The following is a 17,589-nucleotide window of genomic DNA, read 5'->3' on the forward strand; positions in this document are numbered from 1 at the left end:
CAAGCTCGAGCCGAACTCGAGCCGGCCATTAAAAAACCGAGCTAGCTGCGAGCCGAGCTCGGCTCGGCTCGAATCCAGCCATAATCAAGATATTGCAAAAAATTAAAAAAAATAATCTCTTCAAACAAATAAATGTGCATGTTGATTTGATTTTCTATAGCTTTTTCATAGGTTTATTACTTTGATAATTTTTTCTTTTATTATTAAAACAATTTAAATTAGTTCTAATTTCTTCAAGCTTAAGTTTATAAAAAATTTTGAGTCTAAGCTTCAAGCCTACTCATCCAGGCATCAAACTTCCAAACTTTAAACATATTTTGGTTTGTTCCTATGACTTTAAAAACTTGAAAAAACACTCCAATAATCTCTTATGGGTTTGAAAATCAGACAAATACACCTCTCTCTACAAAGACTTTTCAAGTCTTATCGAACCTTAAGCTTGAACGATCTTTGTTTAGCCTTGAGTGTAAACAGATTTAATGAACAAATTTTTTTGTCTAGCCCTTGTGAGACTTAAACTTTCTTTAGCGCAAAATTGATTTTTTCATATCAAACAATTGAGCTTTGGACTTGCTCAACCCAATTGAAAAGTTAATTACTGGTATTATTTTATTTGATTTGTCAATTAATAACATATTTTGATCACTTTTTATTGCCAAAGTGACATGATAGATAATATATGAGTAATATGATTATCACATTTATTTTAGATATTAAAAAATTACTAAAATAATTTTAATTTTGTTATAATTTTACCTTTATTTATTAATTTTTTAAGATGTAAATACCCCCAATTCAATTAAAATAATAATTAAACCTAAGAGTCTAATGTGACTATTTTATCCATGCTCATATACGTTGTAGAACTAAAATGTCATTATACTCAATTAAAATTACTAGCCACTTGATCACACCACCGACAACCACCACCCACCACCACTGAGACATTACCAATGCCCACAAGACTACCACCCTTCCACCACAAGCCACCATTAACAACCAAAAACACTTTTGATCGAGATAGGACAAAATCAAGATTGACCAAAGCAAAATCTACCTCGCTTGATTGACTAATGTTGTTAAATCTATCTAAACACTGTCAATACAAGATCGAGATGAGATGGATCAAGATTGACCAACTTCCTATCAAGGTGGTGCTCCTATATTATCGATTGAGAATGGGGAAGTAGCCTTAGCCACCACCGCAGATATGCTATATTTTTTCATTCATCTTGACTTTTGATTTACTATAGTTCCCTCATCATATCTCCTTCGATCCATTTATCTTTGAATTGCTTTGGTTTTTTTTTTCCCTATCTCCACACCGTTGATTTAATTTAATATAAGAAGACATTTTAGTAAATATTAAATCTCAATGTTATTTTATTATCATAATTTTTAAAACTGGATTGAATCAATTGGTCTGATTAGTTGAACTATTAACCACTAACCAAATCAATTGGATTATATATAAAACTAGGTTTGACTTAATCAATATAAAAAATTGATTTTTTCAAAAATTCATTACGAAAACCTTAAGTCAAAACTTTATTTATCTCATTTATATATATATATCATCAAATTAAGTTTATTTTAGTATTAATCAAAGTATATATTCAATTATAAATTATATAAATTTTTTAATATTAATTTTAAACACTTAATTGGATTAACTATAATCACCGATTAAACCAAATTACCTTCTCTATTGAATTGATATTCAATCAAATTCTAAAACATTATTTATTATTATTGATTAAATATAATAATTATTTATAAATTTTTCTTGGATATATTAATAATTTTATATTCGGTAATCTGGTTTAAGAAATATAAGAAGAGAGGGTCTTTGGTGAATTAATTAAAAATCATGAGCTCAACCTACCATTACCATGACTAAAAAATCTGTACAAAATTAGAGATAGAAAGAGAAAGAGAGAAAGGTCAAATCTTGCGGCCAAGGGTTGTATTTTATTTTGTGGTGGGAGTAATCTGTTGCCTTCTTCTCTGCTCAACTTTCATTTCTTTTTTCTTTTCTTTACCCAGAAATTTTTTTTATTATTTTTTTTAATTTTAACTTACTCAACCCACCAGCTCTAATCCCGATAACATTTCAACTCTCTGTAATTATTTCTTTCCTTTGTCCTTATCACATCACTTTGCTTATCCTTTCTTTCGATCCATCGTCGACTCGTCACTCGTCGCTACGGGCTACTATGGATCCATTTGATTTGGTTCGTAAAGGTATACGCATAAACGAGCTTGCTTCAGTTATCGTGTACAGATCTTTGATTTTGATTTTGATTTATTTTTAATTGAATTGATTTAGATCTTTGTGGATTAAGTAAGGTTTGGTTCTTTGAATTATTTTTTATAATTATTTTATGTGGTTATTATTGGGTCTGATTGCGGTAAAGTTTTGTTTGGTCAATTTTGGTTTTTGAAATTTTTGTAGGATTTTATTTAATGAGCTTGGTATGTAACTGTGTTTTGAAACTTTATTTTGGCATATTTCAAAAATCGAGTGAAATTGACTTTATTTTTTTCAGATAGAAATCTTAGCCACATGTGAATTTTAGGGTTTTTGAGCCTTACCGTCTTCAAGCTTTCCCCGTGTAATTGGTTGGGCAGTTAGGTTAATTTTATGAGTTTTATTTATTGAGAACGTAGTTTTGATTTTAATTCTTAATATGCTCATATTTTTAACAATTGAAAAACTAGGAAATTATTAGCTTTACAGTTAAATTCAGTTGTTTATTAATCCTGTTGTTTGAGTCGGTTACTGATAATATATATTGAAGATAGAATGGTGTTGCTTTTATGTTTTTTCATTTTTTTTAGAAGTTGTTTTCTAGTGATAGTTTCTATAAAGACTTGTGTTGAGGTTCGTCAGTTTCAATATTTGTGTCACTGGAGATAAGGTTGTTAAGTCTGTTTGAGGAAAAGACTAGAGCTTATGCATGTTTGTGTGTCTGGAAGTAAGGGCACTTCATTTGTGACTAATTTTAATTACTGAAAAAATTAACTGTTTTGCAGGTTTCGGGTGAAGTCTTCTTTAATTCAAGGTTGTTTTGGGGCACTTTCTTTTATGCATGTAGATTCCTTTTTGTTGCTATTTTAGTCAAGAATGAGCTTGTCCAAGAGAGGGACTCAGATTAGTGATACTAAGTTAAACAATCCAAACAAGGCAACCGTTTTAAATCCGAATGCAGCAGAGTTCATACCCTTTGCACTCAGATCACCATCATTTGGAAGTTCCAGTGCAGCAGATGCAACTGCAAGGTTTACTACTTCTGGTTCTGTAGGAAAAGCTGTACTTGATCAATCAGAGTCATCTGTTTCAAATAATTCTGATGAAGAGGCTCACCAGTATTGGTGTCGACAGCTCCCTGATGATATTACACCAGACTTTAAGGTCATGAATGAAGATGACTCTCCTGGACTTGGGGGTCTTTCTTTGGCTGACTTGTCGTTACATGACAACATTGATGGGACAAGGTTTCCTCCTTCTACCGGAAGTGGTTATTTGCTGACTGAGCAACGGGAATTATCTCCACATCTGAATGGGAATAGCTTTGCAGACAAGATGAGATTTTCTGCTTCAAGCTATGGCGAGGATTCTACTGCAGCCAGTTTTTTGCAACTGCCGCCTAAGCCGTGGGACAAGCAAATTTTGGGCGGTGATCAGCATAGGGAGGGACATCCTTACAATGGGAATCTTACCCATGGGTTCTTGGATGACATATCAAGTGAGCATGGAATAATAGATGATACTGAGATTAATCCGGTGGAGTTTTTGGCATCACAATTTCCTGGATTTGCTGCTGAAAGCCTTGCTGAAGTTTATTTTGCCAATGGGGGTGACCTGAACCTGACAATTGAGATGCTCACGCAGCTTGAGGTATAGTCAACTTCTAATTAATCTGCCATTGGACAAGTTTGAGGTGCTCCCATTTCTCAGATGTGTGAAGATGTTACGAAGTAGCATCTGTCGGTTCACAATCACATTTGATTGTTCACTGTTTGAATTTACTATTATTTGGTTGTTTTCCATATTATTTATTTTAAACTAATCACAAAAATGTGATGTTGATTTTATATATGTGATTCCTTGGAACCAGGTTAGAAATATTTCGTAAGAGCAGAAGCTCACAACCTTTTTGCTGGATGAGAAAGGAAATCCATTCCTTACATGTGCTGAAGGATAGTTGGGTGTCTAAGTATTTAGAGCAATCTATTTTATGCTTTTATGGCTTGGCTTATAGAATTTTTATGGTAAATAATGGTAAAAACACTCTTATATATAGAAACCATAGATATCCTGGCCTTGTAGGGGAGGGCCTGCTTTTAATGGATACTTTTAGCAGTGCAACTATTTTTACTTGTTGAGTTGTGTCCTATGTTTTAAAACAACTAAAGATATAGTTTAATACATGATTAGTTGTGTTTGCTCTTCCGTATATCCTCTCTATGTAGGTAAGTTTTCATTCTATGTCTTCTTTTCAAATGTAGCTCCAAGTCGACGGTGGTTTCAATCAGAATTTAAGCTCAAAGACCTTGTCAGCTCCTAATCTCAGTGTGATGGACTTTCCTGCACTTACGGTGCCAGAGAGTCAGAGTGGCCCTGGAAAATATTCCGGAGATGATCTTCAGCAAAGTGGAAATCTGTATCGTTCTTCTGACAAGGAGAATTTGCTGATGTTCAAGACCAGCTCTTCTATTCCATCAAGAGGTGCAGTAGATTTTGCTTCTGCTGTCAGAAAATTGGCTTCTCAGGATTCTGGTGTATGGAAATATGATAGAAATGGTTCTTCTGATACCACTATCGGGTCAAGTAGAACTTCTAATGTTTTAGCTAGTGCTTACAGTGGAAGTCATGGGAGGGGACTTTATGCTGATAGGTTACAGAATCGTGGATCAGCTCGGACAGCTCCTGTTTGGCTTGAAACTGGAGAGGCAGTGGGTAATATTCCTCAGTCAACAATATTAATTGCATTAAACACCTTTTTAATTATGGGGTAAATGCTTTCTGCATGTATATTTGCTTTTAACTTTGTTGAGATGGCAGCAAATATGTATTCTGAGCTGCGGGAAGAAGCTCGTGATCATGCTCGCCTACGTAATGCATATTTTGATCAGGTTTGTTCTGTGTATTGCATTGTCTGGCAGTTTGAAATCCTCTTACTTTTCTCTCCCTTTCAGTAAAATGGAAACTACAATCTGGCATATACAAGGTGCATTAGTAAAATGCTGAAGGAGATGATGTTAAGTCTCTAATTAACCAGTAAATTGTCACTTGTATATCAGATTGTTACTAGCTTTGCTGAATAATGATATGGTGGGAACCTGATTTTGTTGGTTTGCCACAATTGGTGTCAAACAATTCCCATTTAAAGGAAAACTGTGTTTTTCTTTTAGTCACGCAGCTCTCTTCCCTTTCTTTCCCCTTCTATTTATAGTTTTATCAGTTATTTTTCAGGGACCTTTAATTTAATTCAATTTCAGTATTTTCTGATTTTCTTAGGATTATTCCGTGCATCATATTTCTTATACTTTCTGGCTGGTAGGTTGCTGTGCAGTTGCCTTGGAGCTGATTATACAAACCATTATTTCCTTTTAGTGATGATATTCATGTTTCCACAATGATTAGTTAACATGCTTAACAATGGTTGAAGTAAATATATTCATAGTGGATAGCTATTCTCATTGAAACAAATTGAATGAAAAGCTAATTATTGTTTCAGTTTATATAGTTAAATAGGTTTTGACGTAGAAACCTGGAATTGTTTATCTGTATCACTTATTTTTTTGAAGGAATGCTGAGCTGGACTTTATGAGAAGAAAAGAGTGATCTGTAAATGCCAAAGTTATAATTATGAAATGACAATTTCCTCAATACTCCCTCTTTAAGCATCACTGCTAGAGCTTATTGATTTCTTAGGGGACCAACATGCCGTGGCCCTGTCATCACAGTAAAGGTTAAATAGCAAGTTATAGGAATGAACTGCCATGGTCTGTTTCATCCTGGTTGAAATACTTTTTTCTATTGTGCCATATTATAGCACATAATGGTTTTATACTTTACAGGCACGTCAAGCCTATCTTATTGGAAATAAGGCTTTAGCGAAGGAATTGAGTGTGAAAGGGCATCTGCATAATATGCAAATGAAGGCAGCTCATGAAAGAGCTCAAGAGTCAATTTACCATCAGAGGTATGTAACTTTTTTGCGGGTTTTACTTAATCATGATCATGACAAGCTGACATGTATGACTGGTGATTAGTTTTCCCCTTTTCTCATGATTTCCCTTCTTGTATTCCCTTGTCTTTGAAGGGAATGAGAAGAAGTTTATTTGCTGAATTATCAGCTCTTCCATTCTTTCCTTCACTTTTCTTTCGGCATTTCTTCATCTTTGAAGCATTTTAAAACCTTAATTCTGATGCTGAAACTTTTTTAATGTAATTAATATGTAACTCCTTATACCCAAAACACTCTTTCCCGTGTTTTTATCTTTGTTGTAACAAGTTGAACTGCCAGGCATACGGTCACGTTGGAATATTTTCTGCAAATATATTTGTTCTTTTCAGAGGGTTGGGAGAGGACACTTGCCATTCACTGACTAGCTTCTCATTGTATTTTGTATTGAATAAATATATAATAAATAACATTGCTTGTATGCCTTTGCCTACAAGGATGAGATCTGTCTTTCGCCCTGGTACCTTTTCTATGCTTTTAAAGGGAAAAAGTTAGGCTGAGACATAAACAGCATTATAATGAAATGATGATGTTAGCCTATTTGCCACCACAGATGTCTGAGAGTGAAAACTATGGTGTCAATTGTGAATGATATTTTTGTAGGCGTTTTGTTTTCAACTGGGCAATCCAATTGTTGGATCTATTCTCTCACTGTGTTTTATGGGTGATTTTCAGGAACCCAGTTGAGATGCAGGGAAGAGGACAGGATCGGATGATAGACCTGCATGGACTGCATGTAAGTGAAGCTATTCATGTACTGAAGCATGAGCTGAGCGTTCTCAGAAGCACAGCCCGGGCAACAGAGCAACGATTGCAGGTTTATATATGTGTTGGAACAGGGCACCACACCAAGGGTTCTCGAACTCCAGTAAGACTTCCAATTGCTGTGCAGCGCTACTTGCTTGAAGAAGAGGGCCTTGACTACAGTGAACCACAGCCAGGGCTGCTTCGAGTTGTGATATATTGAGCCAAGGACATGACAGTGTGAGGTATAGGAGTTTTTGACAACCATCAAAATCCATGAAGTCATAGTCTTCACAATCATTCTTGTATCTGTACATGGGAAAAAGTGGAAGAAAGTAGTCAGACGTGTGAAAAAAAGGAAAAAGAAAAAAATGGAAAAGAGTGAAGAAAAAAAGGTTGAGAAATTAGGGAAAGAGAAAGGTCAAAAACAAATGAAGTGTATCATTAAGGTTTAGCCCGTTGACAGCAGCATTACATTTTGGTAGCATCAAGCCTCTATGCGCCCATTTTTTTAAATTTTGTTAATCCTGTACCTTAGTTTTACTCTCCTTTTTTTCTTCTTGTTCTGATGTAACTGATAGAATTGAATTACATGATAGCACAATTCATCAAGCATTGAATCTCTACTCTGGCAATGGCTGATAGTTGCAGAATCTTTACTCTTCCAATGACTGATAATTGCAGAAACTTATGATTAGGCCCTAAAGGGTCGCTCGAGGATGAGAGTTTGAGTTTAAGTTTTTCAGTCGGTGCATCGAAATTATATTATTGATTGACTTGATCTATTGATTATGGGGTTGATAACTGAATTCGGGATTTTATTTATTTGGTGTGGTTAGTTTAAACATGAAAAAACAGTTCAGTTTAAGCGGGCATTTTATTAGAAAAAAAAAAAAAAAAACAACATTATGATTAGGACATGTTTGATTCTTGCAAGGACTGTTGTCATGGGTGTTTCCAGTAATGACAGTTCTCAACCGAATGAAATAAATAGGACACCAAAACAAAGAAGTAATGGCACATTGTGTTGAATAGATTATGGTTGCTGTGTTTGTTTAGCAGAAGGATTGTTTTAATCTTATTATAATGTAAATAATCTTATTTTAATTTTATAGAACATGGAGATGTAAACAAAATAGTAATTTGATAATAATAAATTTTACATGGTATTTCAGTATTATGGAAATTAATTCAAATACTATAACTATACCGTCTACATAACTCCAAGAATTATATATGGTTATTATACCAAGAAAATAGGAAGTTCAAATTAAATTTTCAAATTTTGTTTAGAAAAGTAAGGCTTCTTATATTGAAATCGATTGTTTGATAAATGGAAAATTGTTTGTAGTTAATTTATGATTTCATTCGTTGAGTGAAAGGAAGAATTTGGTGAAAAAAGTTCGAAGATTTTCCTTTCGTTCAGTATTAAAAACCAAGGAGATCATGCACGGACAAAAGGAACAAGTGTGGTTTCTACCAGGGGACAAAGGACATTTGCCATGTCACATCTAATACAAGTAAAATGTAATTTTTCACTGAGGGTAAATTGATATTCTACATATTTTGTATTTTTAATTAATTTTTATAATGTATGTTAAATTATATATATTTTTTATTTTAACTATTTATTTCCCATATACTAATATATGAATTTTGTTTTTTTTTTTTATTTATTTCAAAGATCAACTTTGGAAGAACACAAAGTTAGAAGATACATATATCCGATTAATTTCAAGGAAGGATAATATAAATTTCATAAAGTGTAACATTTCAGAGTGCAATTAACCGTAAGAGACATAAGAACACAGTAGGAAAACCTAGGCGAAATTTTAGTCAAAGTCAAAGGCAATTTTTTCAAGGGTCATGCTTTGGATTATTTATTGATATGGAAGAGCATAGTTTAAGTGTTGTGCTCCTCCATTCGGTTCTTTTTTGGCATGTTAATCATGAAGACCTATCACTAGAGTTTCAATCTTGAATAAATGGAGTGGACATCTATTTTATCCCTTTGGAGTTTGACTTAGTGGTCGGATTGAGGTTAAGTTACTAGACTGATATATAGTCATATGTGTTGGTCTAATGGGTGAACCAATTGGAGTCAAGATATTTTCTCGGATGTAGTTTAGTTAGTTATAGGAATTTCATTTAGTTTTTGAGGCAACAACTTAAGGGGACAACAACGAGGATGTTGTCAAGCTTGTAGTTCTTTTTTTCTTCACCATGGACTTAAAGGAGCAAATAATAAGATGTAGTTTCAGACTATCTTCTAATATTAATGAATGATTTGGCTATTTTTAGTCATTGCCCATGGGGTGTTATGGTGTGGAAGAAGTATGAGGACGTTGCTAGTTGATATCCACTTTTTGTAGAGATCCCTTTAACGCTTAATAATACATTAATGGGTTTCCCTGTAGCATTCTAGATAAGCAATTTTTGTTATTTGTAAAGGTTTCATTTTCATTATATTTGACTAATGATGAACATCAAATTTCATATTATAAATATAAATTTATAAAACCCTACAAAATCTAGGGGATTGTGTTAAGAGTTTGAAGTTTCAGAGAGTCCCTATATATTGAAATAGAGGACAAAAACACCCTAAGTTTGAAGGACGTGCCTAATATTTTTGATGCAGAGGTCATATATCTTAACAATTTCTATCTTTGTAATTGATATTTTTCTATCAAAGTATTTTTAACTATTAGTGTATTGAATTTATCATGATGTAACAAATACGATTTTGCTTTTGACGAGAAAGGGAAACAAAATGATGTTGACCTGTGATAGACTTTTTAGGCTATGAAGACATTGATACAACTCGATCGTTGTTGAGGATAGTGCCTAACATTTAGTACTGAGGACACAACACACGATGATGTCCCAATATGTGAGTTGAAATATCCCATGCATGTCACACCCACTTGCCCATCTGTTGCAACTTTCCCCTAGCTCAAGCTTTGACTTGCCCTTTCTCTAATCTAACCATCGATCTGGTGTTTGAATTTTATATTGGTTAGTTTCAAGAGATGCTCGCTAATCATAAGCATATAGTATACAACCTCATAGCGACAATTTAGGAGTTGTTTGACTAGCCATATGGCTACATTTAAGTCATCATTATGGGATATGCATCAACGATTGGTGACTCCTTGACATGATATGTCTATCACAGGGGTAAACAAAACATGCCTTTTACTGAATTTTCATTTTGTTTATGTTCGATTGTGTGGTATACTTGAATATAATGACTTAACTATTATTTTAATGAGAGATAATGATATTGATATTATTATTGATATCCTTTCTTAATATGACCTATAGTAGCTTGGGGTCATCTCAACCATGGTTGGTAATGACAATCTATTGCTAAGTAGTCGTTCACAGACATTGGACGGTCGTCTTTTGAAGATTATATCAAGTTAGCCCTTATACAAATATGATGAAGATAAAGAGATCTCAACCTAATGTAGTCTAAATTAGTCATACATGATACCACTGATCTATGTGCAACATTTTATAGTTGATATGACTCTACTTCAAATGATGACACTTATGAGATTTACCTTTTGGGATGTCAAACTAGACAATATTTTTGGACGCCACTTCTCATGTTGGGGCAATGACTTAGAGATGATGTAAAAGTGTGTGTGTATGTTTACGACATGTGTGTCATGCCTTTGAAAAGCATCTTATAACACACCCTTATTGTAAAAATATCATATATTTTAAAATTCATATTGCGTTGTGTAAGACCATCACCAATACCCTTATAAGGAAGATCTATAAAAGGTAACAAAACTCAGTGCATTGAGTTAGGAACAATGACATGGACATATACTTGAGTAGCACCATAACAAACTAGAATTTCACGTCTTCCATTAGACTTAACTCTCACACTCTGTTCCATGCCCATTATATGTGGACTTTTTTCAATATGAATTGTTTTATCATACTCAGGATCTTCCATTATCATCCATCTCTGCCTTCTTGGTTGCGAGCACCTCAAGTCATAATTTTATCATTTCGCCTATGAACCCATTCCTCAACGGTCAACAACAACACTATATCATGAACATCCGTTAGATTTTCATCATCAATATCAACATTCACATTACACCTTTTACCCTCTTCCAGGGCATATTATGGTTGTTCCATTTCCCTATCAACTATAGAAGAATAATGATTGTCTTCCATTGAAATGGAAGGTCCATTTGTGTGTAATTTCTTAGAACGCTCTTTTTGAAATTTTGGCTTCTTTTCTTTATGACTTATCATCACATAAAAAAATGTCACTTGTTTTATTATTCTAGCTAACGTTATAAGACATCGAACATCATGATCATCTTGAATTTTGTAAGGTAATTTGTTGCTTAAGTTTTAATCATTTATTGAAATGTGGATATGCTTCCACTGTGAATTGATTCCCAAATGAGAGTTCAAAGTCTCAACTAATTTTTCGTATATAGTTTATTGTTTAATTATCAACATTTTTTTATTCTTATTAACGTATCTCATCATATTATCATTTATAGATAACCACTGTATCTGACTATAAATATTACTTTAAAAATGAAAAATTCTTGTAGTTAGCAACATTGAATTTATTATAACAAGATTTGTCAAAATACATAAATTTGCTATGATTTGACATATTCCACATTTTATATATATGTGTTACAAATTACCGGGGGTGGGGAATATATATGTGTTACAAATTACCTGAAGTTATAAAAATTTATATTGTAGTCTTATAATGCCTAGCTTGTCCAAATTAATCATACCATAAGTTTTTTCTATTTATACACAAATTATAGCTTAAAATCATATGAATATTTCAATGAAATGCATATAAGGTTAATTACCATCTTTAAAACTAAAAGGCCAAAGGACTTATTCCCCTCCCCATTTCAACAAATTATAGTATGTTGTTTTCCCAAGTTCCCCATTTAGCTTTAAAAATCCTAAATACTTACCCATGATTGGTTAAAATTAATAGTTCTAGGGCAAAATCATCATTTTATCTGTAATATTAAAAATAAACTAAAATATAATATACTTTTCCTCCCCTAAACTTTAAAGTCTAAAAGTTTTTCTCTAACCCAAATTTTAAAAAATAACAATTCCCCCTTAGGGTTTAGTTTCTAGATCTTCGATACCATTGTCGATAGCCTCTGCCTCCCGAAGCTTCCTCTCTTTTCGGTGGACTCTCTCCACTCAGTTGGATATTCGATCGACATCTAACGAAGCTTTAGAGATGATGAGAGACGAAGAGCTTCGTTGGGAAGAAGAAGCTCTTCGCCTCCCAACCTTCATTGGATGTCGATTGGGCATTCAATTGAGTGGACAAAGACCATCGAGAGAAAAAAAACTTCGGGAGAGAAAGACTGTCAGCAATGGCATCGGGGATGACACTAGAGATCTAGAAACTAAATCCTAGGGGAGAACTATTATTTTTTAAAACTTAGATTGAAGAAAAATTTTAGTTTTTAAAGTTTGGGGGGCAGGGAAAAAGATAATATTTTAAGAGGGCGTTTGGTTTGGGTAATGTTTGATTACTAAAATAGAAAGATTATCTTGAAAATAGATTACTTAGAAGATTACTGGGTATAAATGATTACTATGTTTGATAAAATTTGATAGGTATAAATAATTATTGTGTTTGGTTAAAGGTAATAAAAGATTACTAGTAAAATATTTTACTTAAATGCCCTTAAATATAATTATTTTTAAATATTTTTTATATTATTTGTCATATTAATTAAAAATAAATTTATTTTTATCTCAAAAAATTAATAAATAATAATTTTTCTATAATAAACTCAAGATTACCCCAGTAATCTTTAAATACTTAAGGTGAAAGTGGTAATCAGATTACCACATATATTACCTGCCACGTCAGCATTGGTAATAGAAGATTACTGTAATCTTCTATTACTGACAAACCAAACAAGGGAATAAAAGATAAATTACTAAGGTAATCTTAAAAACATTTAACCAAACGTACCATAAGGGATTATAGTTCCATTAATTTTAATCGTTCATAAATAGATAAATAAAATTTTCAATGTTAAAAAGTTAAAAGCTTCAGATTAGATGATACTTTGGGTGAGAAACACTCCTTCGGCCAAACTAAAATTATCAATTAAAAAAAAAAAAAGAAAGGAATTGACAACAGGGTATGTGTGACAATCCGCTTGGAGGAGTGATTAGGATTTCGAATGGGACAACCATGCGTGGTTGTGGAGAAGTCTTTTTCATCTTGAGAAGCCAACTGGGCAGCTGAATATTGGGAAGGGAAACGCATCATTGTGAAGTAGCTTTTTTAGGCACATGGGTGGCTACGTAGTATTTAGCCAAAAAGCCTATTACTCCCCAGCTTTAATACTATAACCATATGTACCTATAAAATTTAAAAATCTTAAAATTTCATTTGTAAATTAATTTTTATTAAATTTTTTTATTAGATTTAAGAATAAAATTATTATTTTATTAATAATATTAAAAAACTAAAATTTATGACATTAATTATGAAAATACGATAATATCAGTTATAATTTTAACATTTTTTATAAATTTTTTGATTAATGATTTTAATATAAAGTATCTAATTAATTATTACATTTAATATAATATAATATATAATTAAAATTCAATTATCATACAAAATTTCTAAAAGAGGTTAGAAATTTAGATAATAAAAAATTAGGTTTTTGGTTTTATATAATTATAATATTATAGTAATTAATTAAAAATACAAGAAATATTTTTGTATTTTAAAAAATTCATAAAAACAATAAAAATATATATTTAATATAAAAATATATAAAATACACGTTTAATACATTTTAGATCTAAAAATTCAAAATAACATATTTAATACACAAATAATTCATATTTGTTCTATCTAGGGTTTTAAGTTACCTCCCCTCCTTTGAGTTTATTGAAAGCTTTTGACTGGTTTTTACTAATGTTCGGAGGTGAAGACCGACTTTACTAGAGTTGCCGCGAAGTGCAACAAATGTTTTGTAGTGGGATAGTTGGGCTATGACAAAGAAGAGATGATGCAACCATTTTAATCAATTTCTGTAAATATAAACCAAGTGTCGACGATAATGATCATCCCTTTCAACGGGTTGGTGACTTGGTGTTTTTATTTGACAATGGATCTCTTGCAAATACGAAAATGAAATGACACCATGAGTGGCGGTTAACTTAAACCGGTTCTACCAGATGGATCGTACCGGAATTTTAAAAACTTGAGAGGGAAACCAAACAATGCAAAACCCAAGAAATGTACTTCCGATTTCAACCCAAAACCGGCACCATTTTCTTCTCCTCTCCAAGTACTTCGAACCAGAATCTCTTTCTTCATCTTTTCTCTCTGCAAAAACACCATCTTTCATCTTCCTCCTCTTCCTCTCAATGGTTCTCTCTTCTTCGCCAAGCAATCTCCACCTCCAACTTGGCCCTTGGCAAGTCCATTCACGCCCGTATATTGAATTCTTTCCAGGACCCAGATCGTTTTTTAACCAACAATCTCATTACAATGTACACCAAGTGCGGTTTACTTTTGTATGCCCGTCGCCTGTTTGATATTATGCCCGACCGAGACCTCGTCAGTTGGAATTCAATTCTAGCTGCTTATGCTCAATCCGGGGAACATGACATTGAGAACTTGAAAGAGGGTTTTCGTCTTTTTCGTACTTTACGTGAGTGTGTTGTGTTGACAAGTCGACTGACTCTGGCTCCTGTGTTGAAGTTAAGTTTGTTTTCCGGATATGTTTGGGCTTGTGAGGCGGTTCATGGGTATGCGGTGAAGATTGGCTTGGAATGGGATGTGTTTATTTCGGGGGCTCTTGTGAATATTTACTCAAAGTTTAGTAGAATTAGGGAGGCCAGGGTATTGTTTGAGGGTATGCCAGAAAGAGACGTTGTTTTATGGAATGTAATGTTGAAAGCCTATATAGAATTGGGTTTTACAGAAGAAGCTCTTTATCACTTCTCGGATTTTCATCGAAGCGGGCTGCGTCCTGATGACGTGAGCGTGAGGTGTGTGCTGAGTGGGATTTCTGATATTAGTTCTGATATAGTCAGGAAATACAAGGAGCAAGTTCAGGCTAATGCAATAAAATTGTTTCTGTATGATGATATTTCAAATGTGGTTTTATGGAATAAGAGGTTGACTGAACACCTCCGAGTTGGTGATAATTTTGGTGCTTTTGAGTGCTTTGTAAATATGATTAGATCAAATGTAGAGTTTGATAGTGTTACATTTTCAGTTGCTTTGGCAGCAGTTACCAGCAATAATAATTTTGATTTGGGACAACAAATCCATAGTATGGTTTTTAAATCAGGTTTTAGTTCAGCAGTATCAGTTGGAAATAGTCTTATCAACTTGTATTCAAAATTGGGCTACATCTTGCTTTCTCAAAAAGTGTTCTCTGATATGAATGAATTGGATTTAATTTCTTGGAACTCAATGATATCAAGCTATGCCCAGAGAGGCTTGGAAAAGGAATCAGTTAATCTCTTTAAAGATCTATTACGTAGTGGCTTGATACCAGATCATTTCACTTTGGCAAGCGTTCTGAGGGCATGTTCCTCACTGGCAGAAGGCTTTCATCTCAATGAACAAATTCATGTCCATGTGATAAAAACTGGTAATGTCAATGACACTTTTGTATCAACTGCTCTTACTGACGTTTATTCCAGAGTTGGAAAAATGATGGAGGCAGAAAAAGTATTTGAAAGAAAAGATGAATTTGATTTGGCAACTTGGAATGCAATGATGTTTGGGTATATATTGAGTAATGATAGTCACAAAGCATTGAAACTCTTTTCTCTGATGCATGCAAGTGGGGAGAGACCAGATCAGATAACATTAGCAACTGCAGTGAAAGCTTCTGGTTGCTTGTTGGGGTTACGGCAAGGGAAGCAAATTCATGCTTATGTGACAAAGTCTGGGTTTGACTCAGATTTATGTGTCAGCAGCGGTATTCTAGATATGTATGTCAAATGTGGAGACATGGTTGACGCCCGCTTAGTGTTCAATGATATCCCTACACCTGATGATGTTGCCTGGACAACTATGATATTTGGTTGTGTTGAAAATGGAGATGAAGAGCATGCTCTTTCTATATACCATCAGATGAGGCTTTCTGGGGTCCTACCTGATGAATATACGTTTGCTACCCTTGTTAAAGCCAGCTCCTGTCTGACAGCATTAGAACAAGGAAAACAAATTCATGCAAATGTGATCAAGTTGGATTGTGCTTTAGATACTTATGTAGGGACTTCTCTTGTTGACATGTATGCTAAGTGTGGGAACATAGAAGATGCATATCAATTGTTTAAACAAATGAATGTGAGGAATATTGCCTTGTGGAATGCCATGTTGGTGGGTTTAGCTCAACATGGAAATGGTGAAGAAGCCCTTAAACTTTTTAAAGTCATGAAGGCTAATGGTTTTGAGCCTGATAGAGTAACCTTTATTGGAGTCCTTTCTGCTTGTAGTCATTCTGGTTTGGTTTCTGAAGCTTATGAACATTTCCATTCAATGCATCACAAGTATGGTATTGAACCCGAGATTGAGCATTACTCTTGTCTGGTTGATGCTCTTGGGCGTGCAGGGCGCACTCAAGAGGCAGAGGAACTTATTATCTCAATGCCATTTGAAGCTTCTGCATCGATGTACAGAGCCTTGCTTGGTGCTTGCAGGGTCAAGGGGGACACAGAAACTGGGAAACGGGTGGCAGAGAAGCTACTGGCCTTGGAACCATCTGATTCAGCAGCTTATGTTCTTCTGTCCAATATGTACGCTGCTGCCAACCAATGGAATGATGTTACTCGTGCTCGCAGAACTATGAAGAGGAAGAATGTTAAAAAGGATCCTGGTTTTAGTTGGATCGATGTCAAGAATCAGATTCATTTGTTTGTGGTGGATGATAGGTCCCATCTGCAAGGTGATTTGATATACGACAAGGTGGAGGTTTTGATGAAAAGAATTAAAGAAGAAGGATATCTCCCTGATATGGACTTTGTGCTTCTTGATGTGGAAGAAGAGGAAAAAGAGCGCGCTCTGTATTATCACAGCGAGAAATTAGCTATAGCTTTTGGACTCATAAGCACTCCTCCCTCAACCACCATTCGAGTAATAAAAAACCTTCGAGTTTGTGGAGATTGCCATAATGCAATAAAATACATATCAAAAGTTTCAGAACGAGAAATTGTATTGAGAGATGCAAACCGCTTCCATCATTTCAAGGATGGAATCTGCTCTTGTGGTGATTATTGGTAACGCTGGAATAGATTTTTGTTAGATTTTCAGTATAATAACCATAGATTCTAAAAGTTTTGCTTAGTTGTTTCTATGTTAGGTATTTATAGATGCAAGAAAATAGAGCTTTAGATCAGTGTTGGTGAGAGTTGGGTGAGTCAAGAATTCAGGGAGGACCACCCTCGTTTGCTTGAGTTGAGAATCAGAATCTCTCTCAACTATTTTTATTAGCAATTTATGATAATGTTGTCGACAAAAATGATGAGACTCTTCATTATTCTAGTTTTTCAATTTTTTGAGCCTGGTTTTATA

At 33.9% G+C, this 17,589-nt stretch overlaps 1 protein-coding gene across 1 annotated transcript; it reads left to right on the top strand.

Moving 5' to 3' along the window:
• Positions 1-1,917: 1,917 nt before the first annotated feature.
• Positions 1,918-17,576, top strand: LOC123206422 (pentatricopeptide repeat-containing protein At4g33170-like). The gene is made up of 7 exons (XM_044623612.1): positions 1,918-2,244; positions 3,037-3,901; positions 4,513-4,963; positions 5,069-5,139; positions 6,088-6,212; positions 6,930-7,218; positions 14,263-17,576. Exons 2-7 carry the CDS (start codon positions 3,128-3,130, stop codon positions 17,296-17,298), a joined length of 4,746 nt encoding a protein of 1,581 aa, XP_044479547.1. The 5' UTR covers positions 1,918-2,244; positions 3,037-3,127; the 3' UTR covers positions 17,299-17,576.
• The last annotated feature ends 13 nt before the right edge of the window (positions 17,577-17,589 follow it).

Source organism: Mangifera indica, unplaced genomic scaffold (assembly GCF_011075055.1).
Source record: "Mangifera indica cultivar Alphonso unplaced genomic scaffold, CATAS_Mindica_2.1 Un_0035, whole genome shotgun sequence".
In the NCBI taxonomy this organism is placed as follows: domain Eukaryota; kingdom Viridiplantae; phylum Streptophyta; class Magnoliopsida; order Sapindales; family Anacardiaceae; genus Mangifera; species Mangifera indica.

What these genes read in the sequence shown, in the direction of transcription:
- LOC123206422 (XM_044623612.1), top strand. Translation starts at nt 3,128, where the DNA reads ATGAGCTTGTCCAAGAGAGGGACTCAGATTAGTGATACTAAGTTAAAC. An exon ending in AGATGCTCACGCAGCTTGAG is followed by an intron (nt 3,902 to 4,512) that starts GTATAGTCAACT and finishes TTTCAAATGTAG; the next exon opens with CTCCAAGTCGACGGTGGTTT. An exon ending in TGCTTCGAGTTGTGATATAT is followed by an intron (nt 7,219 to 14,262) that starts TGAGCCAAGGAC and finishes TAAAAACTTGAG; the next exon opens with AGGGAAACCAAACAATGCAA.